This window comes from Staurois parvus, unplaced genomic scaffold, assembly GCF_062004578.1.
Source record: "Staurois parvus isolate SC_StPar_1 unplaced genomic scaffold, SC_StPar_1.0 ptg000191l, whole genome shotgun sequence".
Lineage (NCBI taxonomy): Eukaryota > Metazoa > Chordata > Amphibia > Anura > Ranidae > Staurois > Staurois parvus.
In genome coordinates, this window is record NW_028317987.1 from 4,261,294 (window position 1) to 4,283,122 (window position 21,829).

Sequence of the window (21,829 nt, forward strand, 5' to 3'; positions counted from 1 at the left end):
CCATCCCCCAACAGGAGGGAAGGAGAACTCCGCCCCAAACTAGGGGGGAACTTTCCTCTCATTATTTCCCTTGGCTTCTGTGTGGGTTTGGGTGGTTGGAGGAGTGCGGCACGAGAGGGAACACAGCTTGTTGTTCTATGTCTACATATGGGGTCTGGGTAGAGGGGATCCACCGGAAAATATTTCTACTCTTTGATTTTGTGCAAATCATTTCTGTTTTCACTTTGAAGGGCGATATTTTGTGTGGTTTGTAAAAGGGATTGGCCCAATAGATACCACCCCACTTAGAGAATAGATGAACTAATATGACCAGCATTCATTCAGCCATGTCACATGTTGGGATCTTTTCTACAATACTTTGTTATAATAATGGAACACGTTGTGTATTGTATTGTACACCAATAATAATGACTCCGCCCCCACATTCCAGACAAGGGATCTTCCTGACCAATCAGATTCCTTCCTTTACTATTTCCTGATTCTATGATTACAATCTTGTTAGAAGTAAAACTATAATAAAGAATTTATTGAGTGAAAAGAATTGTGTGTGTCGGGGCCACGATGGGGATCTTTGGGGCCCAAACATTTCTCACAGGAAACACTTCACAAGCCTTTACAGGTCATCCAGTTTCTGGTTCACCATGAATAATGGCCCAGAGTGCAGGGGTCAGGAGACTACTTCATACAGCCCTGCAAACAACGTGCAGTGGTCAGGAGTATGTGATTTACATCCCAGAGTACAGAGTGCAGTGGTCAGGAGTATGTGATTTCCATCCCAGAGTACAGAGTGTAGTGGTCAAGAGTATGTGATTTACATCCCAGAGTACAGAGTGTAGTGGTCAAGAGTATGTGATTTACATCCCAGAGTACAGAATGTAGTGGTCAGGAGTATGTGATTTACATCCCAGAGTACAGAGTGTAGTGGTCAGGAGTATGTGATTTACATCCCAGAGTACAGAGTGTAGTGGTCAGGAGTATGTGATTTACATCCCAGAGTACAGAGGGTAGTGGTCAGGAGTATGTGATTTCCATCCCAGAGTACAGAGTGCAGTGGTCAGGAGTATGTGATTTACATCCCAGAGTACAGAGTGTAGTGGTCAGGAGTATGTGATTTACATCCCAGAGTACAGAGTGTAGTGGTCAGGAGTATGTGATTTACATCCCAGAGTACAGAGTGTAGTGGTCAGGAGTATGTGATTTACATCCCAGAGTACAGAGTGCAGTGGTCAGGAGTATGTGATTTACATCCCAGAGTACAGAGTGTAGTGGTCAGGAGTATGTGATTTACATCCCAGAGTACAGAGTGCAGTGGTCAGGAGTATGTGATTTACATCTCAGAGTACAGAGTGCAGTGGTCAGGAGTATGTGATTTCCATCCCAGAGTACAGAGTGTAGTGGTCAGGAGTATGTGATTTCCATCCCAGAGTACAGAGTGTAGTGGTCAGGAGTATGTGATTTCCATCACAGAGTGCAGTGGTCAGGAGTATGTGATTTCCATCCCAGAGTACAGAGTGCAGTGGTCAGGAGTATGTGATTTACATCACAGAGTGCAGTGGTCAGGAGTATGTGATTTACATCTCAGAGTACAGAGTGCAGTGGTCAGGAGTATGTGATTTCCATCCCAGAGTACAGAGTGTAGTGGTCAGGAGTATGTGATTTCCATCCCAGAGTACAGAGTGTAGTGGTCAGGAGTATGTGATTTCCATCACAGAGTGCAGTGGTCAGGAGTATGTGATTTACATCCCAGAGTACAGAGTGTAGTGGTCAGGAGTATGTGATTTACATCCCAGAGTGCAGAGTGTAGTGGTCAGGAGTATGTGATTTACATCGAGGAGTGTAGTGGTCAGGAGTATATGATATACAGTCCCTATACAGAGTGAAGTAGTCAGAAGTAGTATGTCATGTATGTCACAGTGGGTAAGATCATGTCTTATACAGCCCAGCATTTAGAAGTGGTCATCGGTCAGGAGCATGTCATACATGGCTCAGAAAAAAAAGTGCAGTGGTTAGGAACATGTCATGTACAGCCCTTTGTACAGAGTGCAATGGTCAGGTTTATATCTTAGGTCTGTGTACAGAGTGCAATGTTCAGGAGTATATCATATACAGCCCTGTGTACAGAGTGCAGTGGTCAGGAATATGTCCTATACAGCCCTGTGTATAGAGTGCAGTGGTCAGGAGTATATCATATACAGCCCTGTGTACAGAGTGCAGTGGTCAGTGTTATATCTTAGGCCTGTGTACAGAGTGCAGTGGTCAGGAGTATATCATATACAGCCCTGTGTACAGAGCACAGTGGCCATGAATATATCATATACAGCCTTGTGTACAGTGTGCAGTGGTCAGGATTATATCTTAGGCCTGTGTACAGAGCGCAGTGGTCAGGAGTATGTCATATACAGCCCTGTGTGTAGAGTGCAGTGGTCAGGAGTATATCATATACAGCCCTGTGTGTAGAGTGCAGTGGTCAGGAAAATGTCATAAACTGCCCTGTGTATAGAGTGCAGTGGTCAGGAGTATATCATATACAGCCCTGTGTACAGAGCGCAGTGGTCAGGAACATGTCATATACTGCCCTGTGTACAGAGCGCAGTGGTCAGGAACATGTCATATACTGCCCTGTATATATTGTGCAGTGGTCAGGAGTATGTCATATACTGCCCAGCATGCATAGTACAATGGTCAGGATTTTGTGGAAGAACAAAAATATTTCCTTTCCAAGATAACACCTAAGAGGAGATCACCAGGAGCCCTGAAGGAAGTTTTCCTTGTATGGACATGACCAATTAGAAGCGTATACGTAGCCCAGTAACACTGCTCACCACCCTTGCATTATCTTGCATATATAAACTCACTTTTTCATTCCAATAAACTAGAAGTTTTCACAGACTACACGTGTGTCAGTGTGGCTTTCTTCATGTGTGCGCACTAAAGAGCTAGCATGATTAATTAGGACAGGAACAGATAATCATCGGACACTTAGTCCGGCTAAATCACTCCCATAACAAGCTGCTTGCTGTGGGGGCACTCAACAGGAGGGAGGGGCTGGGAGCCCCTGTGGGGGACCCGAGAAGAGGAGGATCCAGGCTGCTCTGTGCAAACCCATCACACACAGCAGTAAGTATGACATGTTTGTTTTAAATGAAAAAAAATGTTGCCTTTACAATCACTTTAAGTCTCGTTTACTAATGTACACGACACCCTCCGACACCCACAGATCATAAACAAAGCAAAAGTGACACATAAATGTGACAGCAAATAACCAACCCAACAACCTGACTATAATACACTGTGTACAATGGAGGGAAGCTGACATACACCGGGCAGACCCAGGACTAGTAATCAGGGGAGCAGAGATGGGGGAACAGGATGCAGGAAACCAGAATCAGGGGAAAGTATATAAGATACAGGATGCAGGATCCAGCAGGGAAGCGGCTCATAGGCAGAACACTGAGGAACTGATGAAAACTACGGGGGGATTATATACCTTCCCAGCAGCCAGCATCAGGTGGAGCCTCATTACTGACATCCTCTGTCTGCTGGGAGACAAAGCAATGTCTCCTCTCTACTTCCTCCTGACTCACCTCTCACCCAGAGCTTCCTGTCTGTACCTGACATCACTTCCTGTCTACCTGACATCACTTCCTGTCTGTACCTGACATCACTATCTGTTTATACCTATATCACTTCCCATCTGTACCTGACATCACTTCCTGTCTGTACCTGACATCACTTCTCATCTGTACCTGACACCACTTCCTGTATGTACCTGACATCATTTCCCATCTGTACCCGACATTATTTCTCGTCTGTACCCAACATCACTTTTTATCTGTACCTGACACCACTTCCCATCTGTACCTGACATCACTTTTCATCTGTACCTGACACCACTTCCCATCTGTACCTGACACCACTTCCTGTATGTACCTGACATCATTTCCCATCTGTACCCGACATTATTTCTCGTCTGTACCCGACATCACTTTTCATCTGTACCTGACACCACTTCCCATCTGTACCTGACATAATTTCCCGTCTGTACCTGATATCAGTTCCCGTCTGTACCTGACATCACTTCCCGTCTGTACCTGACATCACTTCCTGTCTGTACCTGACATCACTTCCCGTCTGTACCTGACATCACTTCCCGTCTGTACCTGACATCACTTACCATCTATACCTGACATCACTTCCCGTCTGTACCTGACATCACTTACCATCTATACCTGACATCACTTCCCGTATGTACCTGACATCACTTTCTCTGTGTACCTGACATCACTTACCATCTGTACCTGACATCACTTCCCATCTGTACCTGACATCACTTCCTGTATGTACCTGACATCACTTCTCATGTGTACCTGACATCACTTACCATCTATACCTGATATCACTTCCCGTCTATACCTGACATCACTTCCCATCTGTACCTGTCATCACTTCCCATCTGTACCTGTCATTACTTTCTGTCTGTACCTGACATCACTTCCTGTCTGTACCTGACATCACTTCCTGTCTGGGTAGAAGGGCGCTCACCACCTGGTGGAGCTCAGAGGAACTGCAGCTCTAAGAAATGTCTCATAGTTTGAACCTTGTTGTTGTTTCAAAGCATTCTCCAATGATCATGTCCATGTCTGGCAGATTCCAGGACACTTCAAAGTGGCAGTGAGGTGACGACTCCGGAACACTCTCTGGGTTCCATCACCAGGCACTGCAATTATACCCGACTGCTGGGAGCCGGCATCTCCTTTCCTACAGTGAAAGTATAATTGTGACATCAGCAGAGAGGCAGTGGGAGGGTGGGATCAGGTAAGTACCACCACTGACCACCAATGCTGGGCTGGGGGTACACTTTATTCTCACTGACACCAACAATGGCATTTGTTTTATCTAACTGACACCAACAATGGAACTTATTTTATCTCACTGACACCAATGGGGCTTATTTTATCTCACTGACACCAATGGGGCTTATTTATCTCACTGACACCAACAATGGGGCTTATTTTATCTCACTGACACCAATGATGGATGTCAAGGAAATCATGCCCACGGTGACTGGGTAACTGGAGTGAGATCCTTGATTGGTGGAGAATGAATGAGGGTGGAGCTTTCTCTGAATTCTCATCTGCTGTATTTTTAACTGAAATTTTGCCTTTCATAAATCATTGCACTAATATTGTGTAAAATAATAAAAATCATAAAACATCAGAACTACTAACAATTTATCCTCTAGTGTGTCTGCTGTTGTGAAGAAATATATATAATATTTGGGGGTTTTAAGTAATTTTAAGGTATAAATGGTCTTTAAAACATGTAAACAAAAAAAATGTAAAATGTCTCCAGGACTCCATGGACCCCTTCATTCCACACAGTCTCCAGGAACCGGGAAACCACAGAGAAACCAAGTGTCCCCCGACTTCCTCTCCAGGCTGGGATGTCCCCCTGGTTGGGTGCCCCCTACAGTAGAAGAAGCAGACTGCACCTGCCTACATCTTCTTTATGCTTTGTCTGATCAGGATGGCGGTCATTTCTCCCTGAACACGGAGCTCCCTAAACACGAGGTAAACGTGGTGCAGCATTGAGCCCCGTCCAGCTGTAGTGTAGACTTTGACAGGCTGCAGGCAGCGGGGCTGGACGCTGTACCTGTGCCTACCAGGTGTATTATAATGCCAGCATTGCACCCACAGGGGCTGGACCCCCCATGTACAAGGGGCCTAAGAGATACCATCAGCTGGTGTCCCATTCCATCAGACCCCTATAACTGGAAGAGGACATATTTGGGGGGATGTGTTGTAGAAGAACCCAGACCACAGTATTGTGTGATGAAATTATAATTCAACTTTATTAATCATATATATGTGACACTTTAACAGAAGAAAAGAGATAGATTGTTTACATTTCAAGGATCTATTTATACCATTTATATCATCTATGCTAAGAAACTCATTAACACAAGCCACACCCCTCATTAATACCAGCCCACTTATGTGACCCTCTAAACATCCAAATCCCTGTAAATTCCCAGAAAACACTTTCATGTTTTATCCATAACAAGCTGATTGAGTACAAGAGAACCCCGAGCCCCTCCTACTCATTCCCACACAAGTCCATGTCACCATCTACAAGGTGAGAGGACCTGATGGAGAACAAGACCAGGACCACCAGGACCATCGCCTGACTGAAGCCATGCTCACATTTCTTTCTAATGCTGCTTCTATGGTCTCCTCAGATACAGATTTGGCAGATGTACATTAGTAGAACCCTTTCACTCCGGCCAATGTAAGGTTTCCATCAGCAGCAGCACGGCCTTATAGCTACAGCACCCGGGGGTTGTCTACATTTGTTAGGCCAACTGTCAGATTTCTGGTGGAAGTGATTCAGCCGCACTGAAGGTCCTCCCCCCACCAGGTATACCGGGCTCAGCTGTCCCTCCTGCAAGCCCAAGACAGGCATGGTGGGTGTCAGCGATGAGAGCAGAAGGAGATCAGCAAACATCTGATCTCTGATCTCCCCTTCAGTGAATGGATGTTGGAGGTGGGAGATTATGTCATTTCTGGGTTCAGTGCTGTCATTCTCCAGTCACTATGGTTTGGGAAGGAGCTGATTAGGCATGATCTGTGCTTGACCATCTTTCTTGGGGTACAGAGGTGACATTGGGGGTCTAATAATGTTCTGATGTCTCTTTACAAAAGGACCTGTGACCAGAAATATGTATCACGGGGGGCTATCAACCCCCTATATGATAGAAGCCATGTTAGGTGAAAAAAGAGTTGAAAAAAATTAAAGCAACACTATAAAAATTTAAAAAATACAACACAAATCACACAACACATTTTATATATCATTGCACAAGTGAGAGTGAGAACAATCATTCTGAGGCCATCGTTCACGGATAACTATCTGAACTGATAACCTATAAAAGCTCTTAAAGCGTCACCTTTGAACAATTTTTGGTTCTGAAGTTTGTCACCATTTCACAAGTACGCACAATTTGTAAAGTTTGACATGTTTGGTATCTATATACTTGATGCCAACCCCATATTTTATATTTCACCAAACAAATTGGGTCATATATTGTGTTCTTTGTGCACTAACATTATCTTTATTGCTTTTTTACAGAAAATATGCATTAATAAACAGCTGTGCTAATATTCTGTGACATGAAAAATGGCAACTGCCACCATTATATTCTCCAGAGTCTCTGCTTTCAGATAATAAAAGAAATGTTTGGGGTTTAACTAATCATATGGCCTGAAATGTGAATTTAACTTAAAAAAAAAGCAAAATAATCTCTGTCAGTGAAAGAAAATACAGCAATATATAACATTTCAAAATTAAAACTATGGTAGCAACTAATGGCTTAAGAAGCAAACCCACCATATTACTCAACCAGGTTCCAACTAAACCCACCCAAAACATTGGATCCCACCTCCCCCCACCCAGGTTCCTGTTGGAACTCCTTTACCTTGTGTAGATATCCCCTTCTGAGATCCTCATGATCTAATATAAATGTACAACACTCTCTATCTGACACCAGTTTGTAGAGCCCACCTTGGTCTGCCAAGAGATAGTCAGCTGCCATGCAGTTATGTGACAACACCTTAGGTGGTGGAGCCACTTCTGCTGTCAGCTCTACTATAACATCAATGGTGTCATTGGTTATCTGATCCATGACTCCAGTACTCCGGTTCATCTTACTTATCTTAGATTCCCCATCCTGTCTATGAAGGGCTCACTGCATAAAGCATCTCCAATCCAGAGAAAATGTTTCTTCTCATTGGAAGGCCAGGGGAGTATTGGGAGAAATTGAGGCTTTCCTTTACAAATATGGGGGGAGGGGCAACATAACCTCAAGTACAGCTATGGGTGGAATTGAAGGGAAGACATTTTAGGTTGCTCCTTCCACAAAAGAAGTAAATGTTATCTGGAAGGACTAGGAATCCATTGGACCAATGGGGATTAAACATTCTGCAATTACATTGAGAAACCATGAAATGTTACTGGCCTGTGATTGGCTCTCCTATTGTTAGTGAAGTAAGTGAGACTCTCTTTGTTGGTGTCATTAATGGAAACAAACCATGAAATGTTACTGGCCTGTGATTGGCTCTCCTATTGTTAGAGCAGCAAGTAAGACTCCCCTTGTCAGTGTCATTAATGGAATTTCAGAAACCATGTAAAATGTTTCTTCCAAATCCAAAAAGTTGACCCCCTTGGGAAAGTACCCATCCTACTATTCCTGATATGAGTTTGTAGTCCCTGCTATACAGGAAACATGTGGGCAATCATTTACACCTTTTACAGCAGGACAGTAAATATCAGAACACAATTCAAACATCAGACCAACAACAGGAAGTCTGCTAACTGAATGTGTAATGCAATCTGTCATTAGCATTCCCAGAGTTCCCTCTGCAACATAGTTGTATCAGCTGTTGGTCCTGTCTGTAGATCTGTTATTTCCCACCTTCTGTAACAGGGTGACAACCCTGATCATTCTGCAGGAACATTACACAGCAGCGTTGTCACCCTGTACAGGGAAGTCTTAGATTATAAGTAAGACACACAACAAGTGAAGTCCAACTTCAGCTAACGCTTCTACAGCAGTTACAGCAACAGGATTTCTATAAGGTTCAACCCCCCATATGAATGGAAGATGACAGTTGTAAGCACCCCCAGCAGTGTTATATGGTGTTTCCCAACCCCCCTAACTTTCATTTTTGCCAAATAGCTTGGCCTTCTACAGGAAGCAGAAAAAATCAGATCTACTGGGAGGGTCAACAGGTAATAAAACTATTACAAGGGGAGACTTGGAAAAACATAAAACGTTTATGCTAATGACAGATTGCACCATTTATGTAATTATTGATTTTGCCCATTTTTACACTTTAGTGTCGATGTCTTAGCATTTCCAGGAATAATTAGTGCTCTTTGCACACTTTGCCCCAAAAAGGGACCCGTTCATTCAGAGTCATTAAGGTGAACCCCAATAAGAGGAATTTCAGTCTCCCAGAAGAAGTGGTAGGAATATGACCGCACACTTAGCACTTTGTAAGTTCAGATCTCTTGCAGTTGTACCGTGTGAATAGTTTATGGAGATGAGCAATAGCTGGACAAAAAAAAAAAAGATAACAAGGACATCCAATCTTCACCTGATAGAATCCCTTTTGAGAAAACAAGATGAAACATAAGTGGCCAGCTGGGATTAGGTGGTACTGTTGAATATGTCCCCTAAAACAGCATTAACTCCGTGTTGGAAGGCCTACACCAGCTTAAGAAGTTACTCTCTAACCAAACAGAGACCTCTATCTGGCTGGTATATCAGCTATAGACCTGCCTGCAAAGCTGTCATCCATGAGAGGAGATGGAACATGGAAAGGAGGCATTGATCATGGGAGAGGAGGTGGAACATGTAATGGGAGATGTGGACAAGGTGGGCTTAGCTGGAACCCTCAAGCCTAGCTTATGGTGTATCAATTCTCAAAAGAACCTGGAATGGACTCTCCTAATGAGGTTTCAGAGGCTTGGCAAGAAGCCATTGGACCCCATCCTAGACTCTGGTACTGAGGCAATGTTGGTCATGTATTGGTTGGTCAGATTCTGGCAATGAAGAAAACACTTGGGAACATAGCTCAGTTAATGAATGATGAAAATGAATTACATGTTCAGTCAATGCTCCATAAAAAAGGATAAAGATGAGAATGATGAGAAATACAGTTCAGTCATTGCTGCTTGTCTGAAAAAATGTCCATAGGTAAAATATTCACAGGCCCTTCTAGGTGTGTTCCTGATGGACATAAGCACTAAACCCAATGAATCCGATCATTAGAGTCCTGTTTGTTCAAAGTTTTTTTTTTATTAAGTAGCATCATGTCTTCCCTAGTTTGTGGGAAGACATTGGGCCTGTGAGCCTAATGGGACAGCTGTGACTTCTTTAATATTGCCCCTTCTTCTGGAGTTTCCTCTATGCAGCTCAAGCTTGTGAATCCTCTGGTGATAGATTAGCCCGGCACTACCTGTAAAAGCTTTGTCACATTCTGAACATTGATATGGCTTCTCTCCAGTGTGAATCCTCTCATGTATGACAAGGTTTCCCCTCCGTTTAAAAGTTTTATCACATTCAGAACACTGATATGGCTGCTCTCCAGTGTGGATCCTCTGGTGTATGATAAGATGTGATTTCCATATAAAAGCTTTATCACATTCAGAACACTGATATGGCTGCTCTACAGTGTGGACCCCCTGGTGTGCTATGAGAACTGACTTCTGTGTAAACGTTTTATCACATTCAGAACACTGATGTGGTTTCTCTTCAGTGTGGATCCTCTGGTGTGTGGTAAGATTTGACTTCTGTGTAAAAGCTTTGTCACATTCAGAACACTGATATGACTTCTCTCCAGTGTGAATCCTCTGGTGTCTGATAAGATCTGACTTATGTGCAAAAGCTTTGTCACATTCAGAACACTGATATGGCTTCTCTCCACTGTGAATCCTCTGGTGTGTGATAAGATATGACTTATGTCTAAAAGCTTTGTCACATTCAGAACACTGATATGACTTCTCTCCAGTGTGAATCCTCTGGTGTCTGATAAGATATGACTTCTGTGTAAAAGCTTTGTCACATTCAGAACACTGATATGGCTTCTCTCCACTGTGAATCCTCTGGTGTGTGATAAGATATGACTTATGTCTAAAAGCTTTGTCACATTCAGAACATTTATATGACTTCTCTCCAGTGTGAATCCTCTGGTGTATGATAAGCTGTGACTTCTGTGCAAAAGCTTTGTCACATTCAGAACATTGATATGGCTTCTCTCCAGTGTGAATCCTCTGGTGTGTGATAAGATGTGACTTCCATGTAAAAGCTTTGTCACATTCAGAACACTGATATGGCTTCTCTCCAGTGTGACCCTTCTGGTGTGCGATATGTTTTGCCTCCATTGTAAAATCTCTGTCACGTTCCAAAGAAGAAATAGCTTGAAATGACTCCTCTTATGTATACATGGGTTGGACTTTACTGTAAAGCAATTGTCACTTCCAGAACACTGAAATGACTTTTCTCATGTTATCCTCTGAGGTTGGATCAGTGTTGAAGAGGACCCAAAGCACTTATGACATTTAGAACACGGATATGACTTGTGTCCTGTGTGACTCCTCCAGTGAACTGCAATACAAACTTTCAGTCAATTACAACACCCAGATGTTTGGTTTCCCATGTGACTGAGTTGTATTCACAAACACCAGCATGACCGAAAACGTGGTTCATCAATCCACCTGTACAAAAAAAAAAAAAAAAAATCAGAATTCTATATAAAGGGCTAAAGTTGGTTTTTATTTTTAATGATCATTATTAAATATATCTTATATATCATCGCAGGCTGTGTCAGCATTATGGTTGTCCTCAAAGGGCCAGTTGTAATTGTAAGACTAGATGTCCAGAGCACCTCACCCCCCCATTACATCAGATGTCAAGAACCCCACACCCACCCTAACATCACCGTGCACCTCCTTTGGGGGCAGAGCTGGAAAGCAGAAAGTGCAGGGTCTGGAGGAGGACCAGAGGAGGAGTGGAGTCAATTACCAGAGTCTGCTGAATGCTGAGACCAAGGGAGGTGGAGATGAGGGGATGCTGCAGCTGCACTGAGAAGTACAGGATTTGGCAGAGGAGTTCCATTCTCTTCTCTGCTGCCGACTGCTGAGACAAGGTGGGGGAGGAAACAAGGGGGTACCTGCAGGAGAGGTACAAGGGCCACATTAAATAACTTAGAGGGCAGGATCTGGATACAGGTGTTTGACACCTGTGTTATATATATATATATATATATATATAGAAAGCATATGTACATTATCATTTGTGTGTATATATATATATATATAAATATATATATATATATAAAAAATATTTTACCCACGTGCTGACAACCTGTAGTGGGTTACCTCAGTTTCATCAAAAGTAAAAGACCATATCCTACAAGCCCTTGCACCCCCCCTCCACACCTACTGTATACATTTCCAATGCATACCTTTGACTCACTGCCCCCGCTCTCTGCTGCTCGGTAGCTGAGGTTATATATCATGGACCTGCCAGTGCTGGGATTCCAATATGCTGAATAGGGGCTTGAGACCAGATATGCCTTTAATGTTCCTGCGTTTTCATGTCCTCATTCTTCCCATTTTCTTTTCCCTGGGATGACTTACGTCTGATTCTTTGCCTATGTATTGCTATGTATCTTTTTGTTTGCTGTATGTGTATTACCTCCTATTGCATTTCCGACTGATACCTTGTATTACCTGGACCTATTGTATGCTCTGAGTTTATTAATAAACTTTATGGAAAAAAAATAAAATATTTGTTTAAATTAAACTAAATTGTATTATTTAAGTTTTTAAGTGCACACAGTATATCCAACATTCAGCCCAGACAATGGAGTCATACATTCTAATGTATAAGCAGTTGTGGCACTGATACAGATCATACAGAACAATAACTTGCTTTGTCTCTGGTTTCACTTTTACCTTCAATGTCGCAAATGCACTAATACGGCTACAATCACCTCAAGCAACCTTCAATAAACAAATAAAAAGAGAAAAAAGAAGCAACATAGAGCAATTCATCTGTACATGGCAAGTAACTCTCTCCAGTACATACATAGAGAGCTGACACCGTTCAAGTAGGCCTGTGTCTACAGGATCATACACCAAGTATCGGCCTCCAATGTAGTTACCATTTAGTAGGGTACAATTGGCTGGTCCATTTTTAGGGGCCTAAAAAAGTTAAACCTATAAAAAGCTATGACAAATGAAATATGGGGAGTGAGTACCGGAGTATCCAGCCCGTTCTGCCAGAGAGCCATAAGTCTCCTAGGAGAAGTTAGGTTTTCATGTATTATTATGGGGTTCACCTGCTCAATCCATGCCTGGTGGGAGTATGAGTTGATAACCAGAATGCTTGGATTCGATTTGCAGGTTCGTTCAGAAAGTACATCTAAGAATCCAAAAATTACAAGCTTAATCTCAACTAGGGAGAGACTTTGTTCAATTAAAAGAAAAACTTCAAAAACAAGTGAGAAAATGTAAATGAGAAGCTGAGAGAAGAGCTAAAAACACTAAAAATACCCCCAAAGATCTATCCTAGAAATTCAGTCTAAAATGTAACAATTACACCAAGAAAACCCTCAACTGAGGGAAGAGATAATGACACCAAAGATACAAATGGAGCTCAACAATCAGGAAAGAGAATCAAAGAGGATGATTTATACAAAGTACCCATCAAGGAACAACAGACCGGTGAGACCAATCAGCTTCCGAAATGTAACGAGACAAAGACCAGCAATAGCCAAGACAACTCTACTAATCCTGAGACCACAAATAGTGATGGCCGAACACCCCCCTGTTCAGGTCGCGGTCATCATCTGAACCTACAGAATGTTCTACAGTGAATGTCGAACACGAAGGACTGAGAGATGTCTTACTGCATCTGAGTATGAAGATCCCGCTCAGTTACTAAAATCCGGCATGAGTTATATGATGAAATCACGGTGTATTTTAGTAGTGAGACATTCATTCATGTTCCTGGTGTCAGTGGGGTTCCCCGATGACAGCTGAATGTCAAAAGAATTGTCAGCAGTGCCCAACAATTAAAAAAAAAAAACAGCTTGGGGTCCCCCCTCCCATCCATACCAAGCCCTTTGGGTCTGGTATGGATTTTGAGGGGGACCCTCCATGCCAGACCCTTATCAGGGCATGTAGCCCGGCAGGTCAATTGGGTGGATGAGTGCCACCATACCATGCCTTCAACATAGGGGGGTGCTTTGGGCCAGGAGCCCCCAAAGCACCTTGTCCAGATATTGATGGGGACAAGGGCCTCTTCCCCACAACTGTGGCCTGTGGTTGTGGAGCTCTGAAGCCTGGGGGGCTTATTGGAATTTGGAAGCATGCTTTAACAAGGGGGCCCCCAAATCCCGGTCCCCCTGCCTGTGTGAATGAGTAGGCGGTATATGGTACTGCTACCCATTCACAAAAAAAGGTGAAGTTAATAAATGACAGGAGGGCAGTCTTTGACAAGTCCTTTATTAAAAATGAAAATTTAGCGCATGCGCGGCCAGCACTGAAGGTGGACGTGCAGTGAACCGGCTCCGTCCACCCGCCAGACACAGAACGGCACACACCGGCCCTGGGACTCAAAAACAGCAACGCACCGATCCCATATCTTACCCGATCCTCTGCAGCTATGCCTAGGAGAAAAAAAACGGCGGATCAGCCAGGTAAACTGACCCTGTTCTTCCCTGCAGTCGGGCCGGGAATCCAAGATGGCGCCCGCAGCTGCAAAGAGGGAGAGGAAGGCAGAGACCAGCAGGAGGACTACAGGTCCCAGCAAAAGGATCCCAGGCTGCAGCACCTGCTCTATCCCGGGGACCCTGGTGAGTTGTCACCCCCACTATCCCCTACATCACGAAGCCCGGTTAAATCTAAGCCGCGGCTAGAGCAGGATCCCAGCACATTAATACAGACCCCGGAAACCACAACATATACATCAGATATAGATGCATTTCCTGCGTCAGATATACCGCTCACAGAAATATGCATGAGAAATATGCTCACATCCCTGCGCCAAACGCTGCATAATGATATCCTCACGTCACTCAGCCAATTGTCAAATATAGTACAAAACCAGGAGCGCAGAATAAGCCACATTGAGAACAACATAGGAGACATCACCACGGCGCACAACAATTTAATGCAGACCACTCAGCTGACATAGAACAAATTAACCAAAAATTGGCCGACCTGGAGGATAGGTCAAGGCGCAATAATATCAAGTTCAGAGGAATACCTGAATTTGTGGCAAACGATGACCTAATCCCATACATACAGCAATTTGCCAAAATCCTCGTGCCATCAGTGTCTGACCTGGAACTTGCAATTGACCGGGCGCACCGCCTACCTAAACCCTCCTTTTTACCAGCATCTACACCTAGAGATGTCTTAGCACTCATTCATTTTTACCACGCGAAAGACAAAATCATGTCAGCTGCCCGAAATCCGCCACCGATCCCGCCGTCACACGCCAATCTCCGCTTATATGCGGATTTATCCAAGGCGACCCTCCTTAACAGAAAACGCATGCTGTCAATCACCAAGGCCCTCAGGAACCACGGCATAGCATACCAATGGGGATTCCCCACCAAGTTAACGGTGCGACAAAATGGTAGGATCTTTACCATCAAAACACTGGAAGCAGGCCTGGATTTGCTAAAATCCTGGAATATCATCCCTGCGGAAATGCAGGATCCTACGCATAGTTCTATGGACGCAACATAGCCCCTACAGGACATACTTTTCTTTATTACTCTGCATACTCATCCGCTCTCCCAGGAGCCACTCATACACTTAATTTGTCTGGCGTTTGGCCTAAACCCTTCAACTCTGATCAAAGGTTTTTTCCTTCTTGCAATTAGCCTGACCACCACCCGGCGGTCAAGCTCTCCTGAACCCCCCAGTTTAGAGGTAGCAAAATTGGCTACTCGTGATTTTTGCATTTTTCGCAAATGGTTTTTTATTGTTTCCCTTATCCTCACCCCTTCCTTACCCTGGCACCATTGGACATCCACTCCATACCCTAAGATCATCTACGGCGACACAGATTGGAATACTCTTTTTATCGCTTCAATTGAGTCACACATACGCCACATACATTCGATCATCCACCCTCATGGAAAAACACATACTCATCCGATTCTCCCAAATAACACTCCAGTTAACGGAAAATCCTGGAATTACAAATACCAATGATTAACTTTCTGTCCTTAAACGTCCGAGGTCTCAATTCACCTTATAAACGGTCACTACTATCTAGAGAAGCACGGAAGTCACGAGCGGACATACTCTTCATACAGGAAACACACATCGCTACTAATAAATCACCCAAATTATACCTTCATCGATTTTCTCAAATATTCATGGCGACCAACACCACTAAGAAAAATGGAGTGCTCACGGCCATAAATGACTCTCTTTCATTCCGTATTATTTCACAGACAGCAGATCCACAAGGACGCTTTCATATATTAGTGTGCCAAATAAATGACAAGACCCACACTCTAGTGAATGTTTATGGCCCAAACTGCAAACAGTTACGCTTCTACCGTAAACTTTTCAAAACCATCTCCCTACATAAACAAGGGAAACTCATCGTTGGTGGCGATTTTAACATTTTGGGGAATTCGGATATAGACTCATCTTCTACTACCATATATACTAAACCTACTTTTAACCAATTTCTTCACGACAATGACCTCTATGATATTTGGAGATGTCAACATGGCTCTGAACGGGACTATACATGCTACTCCCCTCCGCATCTTTCCTACTCACGAATAGACATGTTTATACAGACAAATGGACACTACAACAAGTGACATCATCCAAGATAGGGACCATTACCTGGTCCGACCACGCTCCGATCCAAATATCCTTGGTTGACGATCAAAGAACAGCATTATCACCTATCTGGAGACTCAACTCTGCTCTTTTAGCTACACAGGAAAATTTGAAACACATCCAAGAAGCTCATGAACTTTTCTTTGATATTAATTCCACCCCTGATATATCCATTACCACGCTCTGGACAGCTTACAAGGCCTACATGAGAGGTATCCTCATCCAATTAAACTCCTGCATTAAGAGGCAACAGTCTCAACAAATTGACCGACTTATGACTTCTATCCGCCTTAATGAAAAATTGCATAAACAACACCCAAACCCAGCCACAATGGCGACCCTAAACTCTGATAGAAATAAATTACGAACCATTTTTCTACAGGCATATGACGACAATCTGCAAAAAACAAAAAACAGATTTTATGCGCTAGGTAACAAAGCTAGCTCACTCCTTAGTAAGACTATTAAACAAAAACGACTTAAAACCAAGATAGCCACAATCCGACATCCTACCTCACAAAACATCCTGACAAACCCACAAGACATTGCCAATGCTTTCGCGGCCTACTACAAGACACTGTATAACCTAAAAGATGACCCTGACACAATCCAGCCAACAGCACAATCAATCGAACAGTTTTTGCTTAACACTAATCTTCCGCGCTTAACTCATTCCCAACTTGCATCGATCTCTGTACCGATTGACCCTCCTGAAATAGAGAGAACTATACGCACTCTGCCTTTAAACAAATCTCCTGGAAATGATGGCTTCACCAATGAATATTACAAAGCACTTGCCCCCAAACTCACTCTACCACTAGCTCTCCTATATAACCACACCACTACTAGTGGAGAATTTCCCCAAGAAATGCTGCAATCAATAATTACTACCATTCCGAAGCCTGGCAAAGACCCTCAATTGGTACAGAACTACAGACCAATTTCACTTCTCAACACAGACATAAAGATATACGCTAAGATAATAGCCTTGAGACTACTTCCCTACCTACCGACTTTAATTCACCCAGACCAAGTAGGATTTATTCCTGGTAGACAGGCCCCTGACGCCACAAGACGAATCTTATCCTTAATACACCACCTTGAATTAAATCCCCAACCCTCGCTTCTACTATCGCTTGATGCAGAAAAAGCGTTCGACCGCATTCACTGGCAATTCATGCTACATACCCTGCAAAAAATTGGAATATCAGATTGGATGTTATCAGCCATAATGTCCCTTTACTCTAGACCCTCCGCCAAAGTATTAACCAACGGCACACTTTCTCAACCTTTCAATATCTCTAACGGAACTAGACAAGGATGCCCATTATCCCCTATAATTTTTGCTCTTCTTATTGAGCCACTAGCAACCAATCTTAGAAAAGACCCTCACTTTACAGGATTTAAGTTCCTAAAAACCGAACACAAGATTAGTCTCTTTGCAGATGACATTATACTAATGGTTACTAACCCATACAAATCCCTCAACACAATACAAATACACATCCAAAACTATACATCAGTATCTTACTACAAACTTAATGCACCGAAATCTTCCATACTAAATCTTCACACACCTGCGAACACCCAAAACCTTATTTCCAAACACTTCCCCTTCACTTGGGAAAGACTTACTATTCCGTACCTAGGAATTAAACTCACTCCAAAGACTAACCAACTGTATAATACTAACTTTAAACCACTGCTTGAATCTATCCCACAAGAGATTAAAGGCCTACGCACCACTACCCTCTCGACGTTAGGTAGAATAGCTACAGTTAAAATGTGTATCTTACCCAAGATACTCTACATCTTCAGAACACTCCCTATCCCAGTTCCTCATATCTTTTTTACCAAACTTCAGACAATTCTGAATCAGTTCGTATGGAATTCGAAAAAGCCTAGATGTGTTACAAATCTTCTAATTCGCCCTCCCTCCAGAGGTGGAGCGGGCCTCCCACATGTGAAGTCATATTACCTTGCTGCTCTACTTGACCAGCTTTTCTTCTGGAGGCAGCCCACTGTTAGCAAGACCTGGACCCTGATGGAAACCTCCCTATTCCTACCACACGCCTTACCCAATATACTATTCGTATCCCGTGGAGTACATCCCACGGACTTGCACCATAACCCTTGTATACGAGCTTCCCTAGCAGCTTGGGAGGAGTTTCTTACTCTTACCCAACTACGCAAAGACAATCTCCAAATTCCCACTCCACTTTCGTCCCTACATTTCCTCTCTCCACATTTAAACCTAAACCTCTGGATAGACCATGGCATACTTCATATACAAGATCTATACTCTACCGATAAACTACATACCTTTCAGGATATTCGGGACAAATACCGAATTCCGGTTACCGAATATTTTACCTACATACGCTTAACCCATACCCTTCACAACACGAAAGTACCACTCAACATAAAATTCCCAGTGACGGCACACCACTTCTTACAAAAATCTACCTACCCAAAAAAAGGGATATCGACTTTTTACACAATGCTGGTTGATTCACAGTTCACCACATATACATCATCCCTAGCAAATTGGGAAAACATAACTCAACAACCGATACCTCTTTCCATCTGGGAGAGAACTTTCTCCACTACGTTTAAGGCCTCAAAGTGTAGCTCACACTGGGAATCATACTTAAAAATACTCCATCAATGGTACTTAACGCCTGTCAAACTGTCTATATTTTATCCTCATCACCCCCAAACTTGCTGGAGACATTGTGGAGATAGAGGCTCTCTTCTTCACCTGCTATGGGCGTGTAAATCCCTTACTTCCTACTGGAATCAAGTTTTCCAATTAATCTCCTTAATAGCACAAACCCCAATTTCCCCAAACCCTGCTTTAGCGCTCCTCCACATTGGTATAGACAAAATTCCATTATCCTCACGCACTATTATTATACATGTCTTATCGGCTGCAAAACTGAACATCACCAGGCTCTGGCGTTCCAATACCACTCCTACTCTGTCCCGCCTATTGACCGATCTTAACTTCTCCTGCGAAATGGAGAGAAACACGGCACTCCGTAATTCCTCGTACTATAAATTCAAAACCCAATGGACTCGATGGTTACAGAACCCTAACTGTTCAATAAAATGATATTATAATATCCCTTTATACTACATCACCTTGACAACTATGGTGCCTTCACCCACCCCCTCCCCCCCTCTTCCCCTCTCTCTTCTCTTTCTATCCCCCCTAAATACACCCACTATCGTTCCAACTGGTTCACATAAGGAAGCATACCTCTCATGTACCTTACCCAAAACGTGGCATAGTACCTCGGCCAGATGGCGAGGTGCTGTTAGCTCACTCTCTGACTGCATATTTTGCTTGTATAAATGTGAACTGCGTTATACCACTGTTTTCAATTGTTTTTGTATGTTCAAAAATCTTCTAATAAAAATATTTGGAAAAAAAAAAAAAAAAGAAAAATTTAAAAAATGTCCCCTAAAGTAGATCCAACATCAATCATGATGCCCGCCGCCACCGCTACCCAAAAAAAGAGGGAAAAAATGCTCCACTTGTGAAGCTGGCTCCCGGCTGTTTGACAGCTGCACCCATGATGACAGTTCTTATATACTGTCCTGATGTCACAAGGGAGTGAGAGATCACCCCGCCCCCTTGTGACATCATCACATGCTGTGAATGGTCAAAGCATTGCACCTGACCTGTAGTTAGGTGCATTGCTTTGACCAATCACAATGCAATGTTAGGGCGCAGTGCATTGTGGGACGCGGCTGGCAAACAGCCCACCGAATGCCTGTACCATTCAGGTGTTCACCGAACACACAAATGGCCCATGTTCAAGTTAAACTTAGGTGTGACTGGAACATGAAGCCCATCCCTACAAACAAACAATCATCAAACCACAAGAACAGCCAACAAACTCCGGATTCTTATTGTTATTAATAGACTCCAATGGGAAATATCTAAACACCAAACGGCTCTTCCCAGGAACAAGAGACAACAAAATTCAAGTCCAACAACTGAACAAGCGATAGGAGTCATCAATGATCCGTATTTCACCAACCCCAAACATATCATCATACACACCGACCCAAACATATCATCATACACACCGACCCAAACATATCATCATACACACCGACCCAAACATATCATCATACACACCGACCCAAACATATCATCATACACACCGACCCAAACATATCATCATACACACCGACCCAAACATATCATCATACACACCGACCCAAACGTATCATCATACACACCGACCCAAACGTATCATCATACACACCGACCCAAACATATCATCATACACACCGACCCAAACATATCATCATACACACCGACCCAAACATATCATCATACACACCGACCCAAACATATCATCATACACACCGACCCAAACATATCATCATACACACCGACCCAAACATATCATCATACACACCGACCCAAACATATCATCATACACACCGACCCAAACGTATCATCATACACACCGACCCAAACATATCATCATACACACCGACCCAAACATATCATCATACACACCGACCCAAACATATCATCATACACACCGACCCAAACATATCATCATACACACAGACCCAAACGTATCATCATACACACCGACCCAAACGTATCATCATACACACCGACCCAAACATATCATCATACACACCGACCCAAACATATCATCATACACACCGACCCAAACATATCATACACACCGACCCAAACATATCATCATACACACCGACCCAAACATATCATACACACCGACCCAAACATATCATCATACACACCGACCCAAACGTATCATCATACACACCGACCCAAACGTATCATCATACACACCGACCCAAACGTATCATCATACACACCGACCCAAACATATCATCATACACACCGACCCAAACATATCATCATACACACCGACCCAAACATATCATCATACACACCGACCCAAACGTATCATACACACCGACCCAAACGTATCATCATACACACCGACCCAAACGTATCATCATACACACCGACCCAAACGTATCATCATACACACCGACCCAAACATATCATCATACACACCGACCCAAACATATCATCATACACACCGACCCAAACATATCATCATACACACCGACCCAAACGTATCATCATACACACAGACCCAAACATATCATCATACACACCGACCCAAACATATCATCATACACACCGACCCAAACATATCATCATACACACCGACCCAAACATATCATCATACACACCGACCCAAACATATCATCATACACACCGACCCAAACATATCATCATACACACCGACCCAAACATATCATCATACACACCGACCCAAACATATCATCATACACACCGACCCAAACGTATCATCATACA

At 43.2% G+C, this 21,829-nt stretch overlaps 1 protein-coding gene across 1 annotated transcript in view; it reads right to left on the reverse strand.

Annotated features, from left to right (window-relative positions):
* Nucleotides 1–21,829, reverse strand: part of LOC149461896 (uncharacterized) — a 116,768-nt gene that overhangs the window by 33,440 nt on the left and 61,499 nt on the right. The window contains exon 4 of the mRNA XM_089677737.1: nucleotides 9,901–10,992. Coding sequence (XP_089533863.1) covers nucleotides 9,901–10,992 — 1,092 coding nt within the window. The remainder of the gene's footprint in view (nucleotides 1–9,900; nucleotides 10,993–21,829) is intronic.